The 11,802-nt window shown below is 50.4% G+C and overlaps 1 protein-coding gene across 1 annotated transcript; it reads right to left on the bottom strand.

The window, feature by feature from the left end:
* Positions 1–2,060: 2,060 nt before the first annotated feature.
* On the bottom strand, positions 2,061–2,377 carry LOC103918738 (feather keratin Cos2-3-like). Its single transcript, XM_009326131.1, is given in 2 exon segments — positions 2,061–2,119; positions 2,122–2,377. Coding segments are annotated over 2 exon segments (315 nt in total).
* Between the last annotated feature and the right edge of the window lie 9,425 nt (positions 2,378–11,802).

Below are 11,802 nucleotides of genomic sequence, written 5' to 3'. Positions count from 1 at the left end.
GCTGATCTCGTCTCAAGCGGTAGCTGGCTCCAAGCGGAACGGCCGTCTCACCACGCTGCTGAACACCACCGGGAAATACAGCCTCCTGCAGCTGGAGTAAGTCGAGGTCTCTGACAGTGCCTTGTACCTCTGTGCTGTGCAAGACACCCTGGTGCAGGGAGCTTCCTTGGCTGTGCAACAAGCCAGGGGAGGGAGGGGATGTGTCTGTGGTGCAAGGCTGAGCTTGGGGGAAGGGGCCCTCTGCTCTCCCCTGGCAGTGCTGCTTCCCCTGTTCACCCAGGGATCTGCACTCCAAGATCCTCCTCCAGGAGAGAACAGTGTCAGTGGCTTGAGAGGAAGGAGAAGGTGGTGAAAGAGTCTCATGTTACTTTGTTTTCACCATGGGTTATCTGGTTATTCTGCCCGTTGCTCTGGTGAGCTGATGGGCAATGCAGGAGGTTGGGATCGCTTGTGCAATGGTTCCTTGCTGCTGCTCTTTGCTTCCTGGTTTTCCCTGCTGCACATTGCTTATTCAGGGTTTCCTGTGGGCCTGTCTCTTAGAGTACCTGCTCCGGGATGTGTCCCTCACAGGTCAGAGTTCAAAGTAAGGTGAAAAACATAAATAACATGCCATGTCGCAAAGCTCCTTCCTGAATTACATGATTACAACAATTTTGGATAATACTCAGAACCACCTTGTGAACCCTCCAGTTGCTGTGTGGCCGTGTGCTGAGATCTGGAGGACCTGCTCTCGCCAGTGCACTCTGCCCATCCTTGGAGCCCTTCTCATGCCCTACCTCATAGGTTTTCCCCAAACCTGCCTCATTTCTTCTGCAGTGAGACCAGGCTGTACAGCTCTATCCAAGATCTCAATGAGAGAAGAGACCACCAGGCAGAGGTGGGCAACAGGCCCTGCCAGAAGAAGAGCTGGCCTTGGTGAAAGCTGCCTCATGCCTGGGGAAACGGCAGGTGGGAGCTGGGGGTGTGTAAGAGGCATGAGGGCCCTGGTGTGTGGCCTGGTCAGGCTGATTTCAACATCAGTCTGTGAGTTGCCTGCACATCTCTGGAACTGCTCGGCTGTGCAGGGAACTGTTTGGGGGTAGGGAGGTGTATAGGTGACTTGTCCTTGCTACTTTTGCCCTTGGGTGCAGGCCATGCTCCCTCATTCTGGGAACAGGTAGGAGGATGAGGAGGAGAAGGTCTGGGGCTGTTTTGAAGGCTTTTTTTCATACCATCATCACTCCTGCAACCTTTGAGACCATCTTCTGATGGAGCTTCTTTTCCCAGCACAGGGCTATCCAAAGCAGGAGGGATTTCCTTCTTCACAAGCTTGTGAGCTGCTGACCTCTCAGAGCCTCCAGCAGCACCTGGCTCCTCACTGGGGGATAGCAGTGGTCAACCTCTCCGTCTACAGGACATGCTCTGAGGCCAAGAGGCCATATCTGAGCAGGGATGCCAGAATGCAGGTCCTGATCACCACTGGCTGTGGAGCTGAGTATGTCTTCCTCAGCTCCAAGGGACAGTGACTGGAAGGGCCCCATTGCCCTGTGTCCCACCCTCCCATTTCTCTTCCACTTGTGCCCCCACCTTACGCCCTGACACCCAAGGCAATGCCTTTCTTCCTTGGCAACTCCAGACAATGTCCATCAAGAAAAGGAATATGTGGAGGCAGAGGCTGGGATGCAGAAAACTTTAATGACTCTGAAGAGGGAAACAAGTTCACTTATAGAGGAGTTTTCCACAGCAGGGAGAGCATCACCAGCTGCCAAAAATCTGTGCCCATTGCCCAAGGTGGAGATCACACAGGGCATCCATCTGCCTGCCCTACAGAGGAAGAGGGGTCAGCAGATTCCACAGGTTGGCTCTGGAGGTCTTAGGGCCCAGAACAACAGAAGACAAGAAAGAGATGGGAGACAGTGGAAGGCAAGGAAGTTAGACCTTGGCCTTGTTTTCAGAGAGCTCCAGCTGCCCTCCTTTGGAAGGGCAGCACTGGATGCTCAGTCTCTCTGAAATCAATGGCCAGGATCTCTGTCCTCCATCTGGCATCAGATTCTGGGTTCCTGGGGTCCTTGTCTGGGCTGTCACCAGGAGATTAAGCGGGAGGGGCACCTTCTGCCACAGTAGCCGCTTGGAAACGCCAGAGGTTACAGCACCCAGAGGTGATGGGCACTCCGTCACAGCTGAGGATGCTGCCAACAGCAGCAGAGGTGGAGGAGCCCACAACAGTGTTCTGCGGGAAGGAGCTGAGGATGGGGCCAGGCAGGGTCACCACCACGGGAGAGGGCTGGATGACGACGGTGGAGTTCTGGCACTGCCTGACACAGGGCTCATTGCAGCTGTTGGCCAGCGGGGTTGGGCTGCAGGGCCGGCATGGCAGGCACTGGTTGTAGCAGGACATGTCTCTGGGTTGGAGGTGCACCTGGGAGAGAGGGCAGAGAGGAATCAGAGCACAGGGACGAGTGAGGAGCAGTCTGCCATGCGTCCATCACCCCACCATGAGTGTTTTCTTCTCAGACTATCTAAATCTCTACCTCCACTAGAAGCATGAAGCTTCAGGCTACCCAGCTTGGTGCACAGATGATGACAAAAAAGCTTCAACATAGGTTGAAGATGACAGGCCGAAATACGATGTCATTTTGCAGCCTGAACGTAATAAGAAAACGCTGCGAAACGTCAAATTGCAAAAGTTTTTAAATTGTCTGTGGGGAAAATTTGGACAGAGATCCAGCCTACCCAACATAAACATTGTAAAGTAAGACAACCAGATGAGTTGTATGGTTACCTCTTTTCTCCAGCTTACGATATTTCCTATTGTGACTTTATTGTTGAGGATGTGGCCACTGTCTCATGAAAGTATGCCAAAGGGCGCATGACCCTGGAGTACAATACTGACATTTCTATAACTTGCTTCACAACAGCATATGCACACCTAAAGCTTTACAATCTCTTAGGTTCCCTGCAAGACCATTGCCTTTATCTTGACACAGATTCTATGATATCTGAGAGTTGTCCAGGGGACTGGGACCTCCCTGCTTGGTGACTACTTAGGTAAGTTGACGGGCAAATGTACTCCAGATGAGCATGTTGTGGAGTTTGTGTCATCAGGCCCCAAATCCTACAGCTACTTGCAGTCCGAAAGGAAGTGTTCTTAAAGGTTGAAGGCATCACTCTAAATGTAACAAACAGAGGAAAAATCAATTTTGAGGCACTGAGGGATCTCGTGTTGGATTATGGTGTAAATCCAGACAGTGATGACCCTAAAAAGATTGTGATAGAGCAACATTCTATCACCAGGAACAAGCAGAAGTGGGTAATAGAAACCAAGGTTCCTTTGGAAGATGCAGAAGGTGGTCTACAACAAAAGAGTACTAACTAAAAATTTAAAAGCCTCCTCTATGGCTTTTGATCATGGGCATGCACTGAAAGCATCCCTCTTCTGCTATCCTGGAAGGGTTTAGAAACTATGGGAAATATTATTTCATAAAAAGTCTTTTGGAGAATCACAGAATGGTTGAGGTTGGAAGGGACCTCTGAAGATCACCTTGTCCAACCACCCTTCTGAAGCACGGCCATCTAACGCAGGTTCCCCGGGACCATGTCCAGATGGCTTTTGAGTATCTCCAAGGAGGGAGAATCCACAACCTCTCTGGGCAATACGTGCCAGTGCTCAGTCACCCTCCCCAGTAAAAAAGTGTTCCCTGATGTTTCAGACAGAGCCTCCTGTGTTTCAGCCTGTGCCTATTGCCTGTGGTCCTGTCACTGGGGACCTCTGAGAAGAGCTTGGCTCTCTCTTCTTTGCACCCTCCCTTCAGGTATTTAGATACATTGATAAGATCCACCCTGAGCACTCTCTTCTCTGTGCTGAACAGTCCCAGCTCTCTCAGCCTTTCCTCATAGAAGAGGTGCTCCAGTTCATACATCCTCTTTGTGCCCCTTCATTGGATTGTCTCCAGTACTTCTATATCTCCCTTGTACTGGGGAGTCTAGAACTGGACCCAGTACTCCAGGAGTGACCTCACCAGTGCTGAGTAGAGGGGAACAATCACCTTCCTTGGCCTTCTGGCAACATTACTCCCAGTGCAGCCCAGAACACTCTTGGCTTTCTTTGAGGCAAGGGCACATTGCTGGCTCATTGTCGATTTGGTGTCCAGCATGACAACCCAGGTCTTTTTCTGCAAAGCTGCTTTACAGCTGGGTGGTCCCCAGCACATACTGGTGCGTGGGATTGTTCCTCCCCAGGTGCAGGACTTTGCCTTTCCCCTTGTTGAACTGCAGGAGGTTCTTGTTAGCCCATTTCTCCAGCCTGTTGAGATTCCTCTGGATGGCAGCATGATCCTCTAGTGTACCAGCCACTCTTCTCAGTTTAGTGTCAACTGTGAACTTGCTGCGGGTACACTTTTCCTGTCATCTAGATCATTAATTAAGAGGTTGAACAGGATTGGAACAAGTATTGATCCCTGCAGACACCACTAGTTACTGGCCCCCAACTAGTCTTTATTCCACTGATCATCACCCACTGACAATCAGTTTTCAATCCACCTCACTGTCTGCTCATCCAGCCTGTACATCAACAGCTTCTCTATAAGGATCCTATGGAAGACAGTGTAGAAAGCCGTACTGAAATCAAGGTAGACTATATCCACCAGTCCTTTCTTGTTTATGAAGCCAGTCATTTCTTTGTAGCTGGATATCAGCATGGTCAAGCATGACTTCCCCATGGTGAATCCATGCTGACTACACCCAGTCACCTCTTGTCCTTTCATGTGCCTGGAAATTGTTTCCAGGATTAGCTGCTCTATCACTTTTCCAGGGTGTGTATGAGCTCCAGCAGAGCTGGAGCTATGACTTAGGTGATGAAGTTGTTGTCAATGCACTCCAGGAACCTCCTGGCTTGTTTATGTCCTGCTGTGTTGTCCGTCCAGCAGATATTGAGGTGGCAGAAGTCTGCCATAAGGACCAGTGCCTGTGAATGTGAGTCTGCTCCTGTCTGTCTGTAGAGGGCCTCATCCGCCTGTTCTTCCTGGTCAGGCAGCCTATAGCAGACACTCACTACAATGTCACCCTTACCTGTCTTCTCTTTAACCCTTACCTATAAGTAAGGTTGGCTCATCTTCCATCCCTAGGCAGAGCTCCATGCACTCCAGCTGCTCTCTCACAGAAAGGGCAAGTCCCACTCCTCTTCCCAGCCTGTCCTTCCAAAAGAGCTTGTGTCCCTCCATTGCAACATGCCAGTCATGGGAGCCATCCCACCCCATATCCGTGATCCCAACAAGATCGTAGCCCTGCAACTGCACACAGATGTCTAACTCATGTTTATGCTCCATTAGTGTACATTAGTGTACAGACACTTGACAGAGGGAGCCCAGCATGTTGACATCCTAGAAAGGGTTTTGGGGATTTCACCACAATGCTGCCTTGTAGACATTTCTTTGCTTACATGCAGCTGCTGGAGGTGAGCCCGCTTACGCCCTGTTTTCCTGATCTTGTGATCCCTTCCTGGAACATCACCCCCGGCCCTTTGCTCATCAACTGTGTCCATCACTCCCTCAGAGGGCTGTAGGTCACTCTCTCTCTCTCCCCCGTCATTCCTAGTTTAAAGCCCTCCTTACCAGGTCAGCCATCTTACTACTGGCAAAGGTAACTTTGCCGACTTGGTGAGGTGGATCCCCCCTCTCCTGAGAAGATGCTGCTCTGCAAACAGGGTCCCATGGTCGTAGGACTTAAAACCCTGTCACCAACTCCAGTTCCACAGCCAATTATTGACCTGTATTATCAGTGCCCTCCTCCTCACACCTTTCCCCTCACCAGCAGGATTGAGGAGAACACCACCTGGGCCCCCATGCCCTTGAACACTGCCTGCAGAGCTCTGTAATCACTTTTGATTCTGTTCAGGTTTTCCCTAGCAGTATCATTTGTGCCCAAAAGTGTCCTGGTTTTGGCGGGGATAGAGTTAATTTTAATCCTTGTAGCTGGTACAGTGCTGTGTTTTGGATTTAGGATGAGAACAAAGTTGGTAACACAGAGATGTTTTAGTAGTTGCTAAGTAGTACTTAGACTAGTCAAGGACTTTTCAGCTTCTTTACCGACTGAGAAGGCTGGAGGTGCACAAGAAGCTGGGAGGGGGCACAGCCAGGACAGCTGACCCCAACTGGCCAAAGGGACATTCCATACCATATGACGTCATGCTCAGTACATAAACTGGGGGAAGCTGGCCGGGGGGCGCCGCTGCTCGGGGACTGGCTGGGCATTGGTCAGCGGGTGGTGAGCAATTGCATCGTGCATCACTTGCTTTGTATATTCTTTTATTATTATTGTTATTATTATTAGGATTTTATTTACATTATTAAACTGCCTTTATCTCAATCCATGAGTTTTCTCACTTTTACTCTTCCAATTCTCTCCCCCATCCCACTGGAGTGTAGGGAGAGTGAGCGAGCGGCTGTGTGGTGCTCAGTTGCCAGCTGAGGTTAAACCACGACAACAAGGAATAAAAGCAGGCTTAATGAGCTTCACCAGTTCCTCCGCAACATCCCTGATCTGGGTGCCCAGCAGGCAGCAACCTCTGTAGATGATAGGCCAGGCTGGCAGATCAGTGCCTCTGTCCCCCACAGCAGGGCAGCACTCATTATGATCACTGGCCACTTCTTCCTGGTGGCCATGCATGGTTTAGGGTCAGGTGGACTAGATCCTTTGCTTCAAGGCACATCTGGGTCCTCTTTAACTTTGAGGGCAGTGAACCTATTTTGTAGTTGTAAGCCCTTAGGTGGGACAGGAGCCTTCTGCTGGCTTCCAGAAGTCACCAGCTTCCATTCTTCAACTTCTTCAGAATTTGCACTTACCTTAATACTAGGGGTAGACACTGCCTGCTTCTCCACTGCATTTGGGGTCTGAGGCTCATCAAGTTGCTGCGTCTCAGAGAAAATCCTGTCTATCTCCCTTTCACCTGCTCTGACGCTGCTCAGCCAGCTCACTTGCAACCACTTGACAACTGAAGAATGCCGACCACTTGCTGTCTGTTATGGCTGGGAATATTCTGTGGTGTTACAGTTGCTGGCAACTGCTGTATCAGGAAGTGCTCTGGAAATACCGTTTTATCAAATTCGTGGAGGACTTGCCTGGGAGTCTTAGTGATAACCATTTTTTTCCCCCTAATAAAGTAAATATGGTTGTGATTGATGATTTGAGAAACTCTGCTTGTGAGAGAAATTGAGAAAGCTTTTATGAAGTATGTTATCACAGGAATCTTAGCATCCTGGACATTGTCCAGAATGTTTTTTGCTAGGGTAAAAAGAGCTGCACCATCACTCTCAACACAAACTACATGGTGCTATTTAAGAACCCCAACTCTGAGCTCCAGATTGTGTCCCGAGCCAGACAGATGTATCCTGGCAAGGCCTGGTTCTTTTTAGAGGTGTTTGAAGATGCTATGAAGGCACCATATGGGTACCTGGTTGTCCATCTAAACATTTCTACCCCAGAGGCTTTTAGACTAATAAGTGGTCTTTTCCCACCAGAGCTTTCTGCCATTTACATATTGGGGAAAAAAAAAAGAAAAAAGATTGGCATTAGGCAACAAAGAGAGAGGATCTGGTCTGACAGCCTGTGTTGCTGCCCGTGCAGACTTGGAAACATGATGTCTTGCTGTTTGAAGTCTAACCTGTCCTTCCTGGAGCTGTTGTTCCACTCCTGCTACCAGCAGAGCAAAGCAATACTCTGCTCCTTCTGATGACCTCATAAAGGCCATTTCTGAAATTGCCCTGAATACCTTGAAGGGGAACACTGCATTAGCACCCCACTATGTACACGTGCTGAAAAAGGGATGCAAATCCATTAAAATCCTGAGTAGTAAAAATGTGTCCTTCAAAGGAAAGAAGCTGCTGGTGAAGCAAGCCAGAAGGTTTATTAGTCCTCCTCTAAGTTTTCCTCTTTCGCTCATCATGGGGCTTTTGGTAAAGCAGTGATGGACTATGTGGAAAAAATATATCTGGTGCCTGTAAATCAGCTGGAGCAGCTACGGGTGCTGCCATTACCCAAGGAACACATGAGGGCTGATACAGTCTACTCTTTGGATGCTGAAATGAGAGACATTCTCCAGAAACCAGGTTTGATGGCCTACAAGAAAGCTAAAATGTATACAGCTGCTCTTTAAAAGTACTTGTCTCACGAGAAGCAGAGCAATCAGGAATGGGGGAAAATAACTCCTATTTTTCCAGAAGAAAACAAGACAGAGGTGGAAAAGCCCCTGGAGACTCCTGAGGACTCCAGCCCTGTTGTTCAGGCAGGGCCTGATAAAGTGCATCCACGATATTGGAAGAATGCGCAAGTGCTCCCAGGTAAACAAGGGCAGCACAAGCATATTTCTTCTTGGGAAAACCAGGAAAGTTTTGTATACAAAGGAGATGGCATTAAGGGGTCCAGCCTGCTTGATTTAGTCCAATGTGTCCTTCAGACTTGTGGCCCATCCAGCCTGAGAACACCTAGAGGCTGGAATATTTTTATGAAAACCTGTGATAAATGTCTCATCTTCTGTCATGGGTCATACAAAAACCGGGGTCTCTAGGAACATGTAAAAGTGACTGAGGAGGGCCAAGAAGCATCACACACACCAGTTAGGAAGATGAATATCCCTAAAGCCCGGTGGTGCACCCTGTAAAGTTTACTGTTGAAATGAAAATATTCATAGAACCATGGAATCATAGGATGGTTTAGGTTGGAAGGAAACTTTAAAAGGTCATCTAGTCCAACTCATCCTGCCATGGGGGGTTTATATTCATACAATCTTTAAACTTTGCTGTCTGTAGTGTCCATTTAAAAAACATGTTGGGGTGGTGTGGTGCAGGCTGGGTTGGGGTGGGCTGAGCTTAAACAGTACCTTCACAGTCTTACTGTTGGATTGTAAGTTTTCTTTACAGAATACATTTATGAAAATTGCTACAAGAAGTGCTGGTCTGGGTCTTTTGAAACATATTTTAAGTAGCTGTGGTCATGGGGAAACCTCCATCTTCATATTTTACAAAACACATCAGCATCTGATCATTTTGTACGGGATTGTTAGAATACAGTTTCAAAATCTGTTGAAAAGGTAATCCCTTGTTATGGTGATATAGAAAAGTGGCATCTGCAGGCCATGGAGGTGGGGATGCTGCCGTTGCTTCCTCTGGAAAGCAATATCGGTAACATTGTGATTTAAAAAGGCCATGATGCTTTCAGGAAAGAGAGCACTGTTTGGAGGGTAACCACAGGAGTCAAAAAGCTCTGTAGTTCTGATGTGCCAAGAAAAATGCTAGCCGGTGCTCTCCAGGCTGGTTATGAGGATGCATATTCATCACCGTGCTCACTGGTCTTGGGGAAACATGGGCCCTAGGGAGCCAGATGCTCGGGTAAACACCTAGAACTGTCTCCCTGGTGTAAGGCTCTGCTGACAAAAGACAAGAGAGCTGGTCCCTCTCAGACTTGTATCTTAGACAGGAGATAATTTTACCCCAGAAGCATGTATTGATTGTTTCTGTAGTCTAGGCAACAGATTTGTTATGCGTAGAAAGTCTCAGTCCCAGGGTCAGAGCTGGTGCTGGGACCCAGGCCAAGGCTGGACTCAAGAGAAACCCAGGTGAAGGATCCATCCAGTGACTGCCGTGGACTATCTAGGATCCGGGCCAGGCCAGGAGGACAACAGTAGCCCAGGCCAGACACAGGCACAGATACGGCAGAGCTGGGGCAGACCTGCACTAGGCCTGAGCTCTCACAGCTAGGGGGCCAAGCCAGAGCTGGGACCCATGGTTGCACTGGGTGTAGGTGGGCTTGGTCCTGATGCTCATTTTCCCTGTGTTGCCAGCTGACTCAGCACTGCCTCTCATAGAACTTGGTGGAAGAGATGCCCCCCATCCTCTCCCTGTGTAGGAATCACTCTGTCCTCCACCCTGGTCCTGTGGTGCTGGCGGTGTGTGGGGTCTGTGTCATGAAGCCTGCCTCACCCAAGGGGGTGTTGGGTTCACAGGGACAGGGGACTGCAGTGTGTGGCCTGCTGTAGCTGGTACCAATACCAACTTGTGAACACCTCAGCCAACAGGTTCGCAGCAGGTGGGCCGTGCCAGATGCTGTGCTGATGAGTGATACGGCTGCAGGGGGAAGCTGTCTCTGTGGTCCATGCACAGGTGTGTTGACCATGGCCCCTAGATCAGCTGATGGAGGGGAGGGGCAGGTGGAGTAGGGGCTGTGGGCCATCCCCAAGGCTACTTACCCATTCCCAAAGTGGAGGGGCAGGTGGAGTAGGGACTGTGGGCCATCCCCAAGGCTATTTACCCATTCCCAATTCCAGCCATCCTTTGGCAACGTCTTCTGCTGAGCCTCCTTGCCCAGCACAGCTCCACCCAAAGCAAGAGGAATACTCTTCCCCAAGAGTTTGTGGGACTGCTGACCTCCTCGGGGCCTCCCACAGGCCCACAGTTCCTCTCTGGAGGACAGCAGTTGTCAGGACTCCTGTTCACATGACGTGCTCCAGGGCCAAGGGGGTATTTCTGAGCAGAGTCACAGCAAGCAAGGACCGATGGCCATTGGCTGTGGAGTAATTAGGGTTGTCTCCCTCAGCTTCAAGAGGCAGTGCCTGAAAGAGGCCTCGCTGCAGTGTGTCCCACCCTCCAATGCCTCTAGGAGTGATGAAGGGTCCCCCTGTGCCCCCACCTACTTCCTTCTGCAAAGCAATGTCTTTCTCCCTCGGCAGTCAGTGTGCAGATGGAAAGACCACCGAAGGGACACAGGCAGGATTGCAGCAAATTTTGAATGAGCCTAAAGAGGGAAATGAGGTCACTCCAAGTGGAGGTCCCCAGTGTGGGGAGGAGCAGGAGCAGCCAAGAATCTGCTCCCCTTTTCCTGGGGCAGAGTTCCCACACCTGCCCGGCAAAGGGAGACAGGCTAGCAGGTCACTGCAGGCTGGTTTCTGGGGTCCTCACAGCAGTCTTTGAGGGGAGCACAACAAAGAAAAGAGAGAAAAAGGGTGAGTGGAAGACAGGAAAGATAGACATTGGCCGTGTTTTCAGAGAGCCCGGGCTGGCCCCTTCCAGTCTGCCCTTGCAGGGTAAGCCAGAGATGGTCAGCTGCCCTTAAAACAACAGCACCAAGTTCAGCACCATGTTCTGAGTTCCTGGAGGCCATTGCCAGCATCTTTAGCAGGGCCAGCATCTGCTGCCACAGTTTCAGCTGGTAATGCAGGAGAGGTCACAGCACCCAGAGGTGATGGGCACTCCATCACAGCTGAGGATGCTGCCAACAGCAGCGGAGGTGGAGGAGCCCACAACAGTGTTCTGCGGGAAGAAGCTTCACCACCACAGGAGGGGGCTCGATGACGACGGTGGAGTTCTGGCACTGCCTGACACAGGGCTCATTGCAGCTGTTGGCCAGTGGGGTCGGGCAGCAAGGCTGGCAGGGTGGGCAGCAAGGCTGGCAGGGCCGGCATGGCTGGCACTGGTCACTGCAGGACATGACTTGGGTCCAGAGGGGCACCTGGGAGACACAGCAGGCAGGAAGCAAAACATGGGGATGAGTGAGGAGCAGCCTGTCACCACACCATGAGGGAACCAAAGAACATGCAGGGCTGGAAGGTGGAGGCTGTGCAGAGATGTGTGAGGGCTTCTTGGCCTCATCCTGACAGGGACCAAAAAGAGCCACCAGCTCCTATGCAGCTACTGCCTAGCCCCTGAGTCCAGAAGCCACCTCACTACAGTCCCAGCTTCCCTCCATGTCTAACCTTCTCCCTTTCCCGTGACAAGCAGCCCCAAGATCCGGCATAGGACAAAGCTGGTGTCAGCTGAGAGCTCCACTGAGGTGAGA

Source organism: Pygoscelis adeliae, unplaced genomic scaffold (genome assembly GCF_000699105.1).
Source record: "Pygoscelis adeliae isolate BGI_AS28 unplaced genomic scaffold, ASM69910v1 Scaffold296, whole genome shotgun sequence".
Taxonomy (NCBI): Eukaryota; Metazoa; Chordata; class Aves; order Sphenisciformes; family Spheniscidae; genus Pygoscelis; species Pygoscelis adeliae.
Note: the sequence above shows the minus strand (reverse complement) of the source record. Positions and strands in the feature narration are given on the sequence as shown.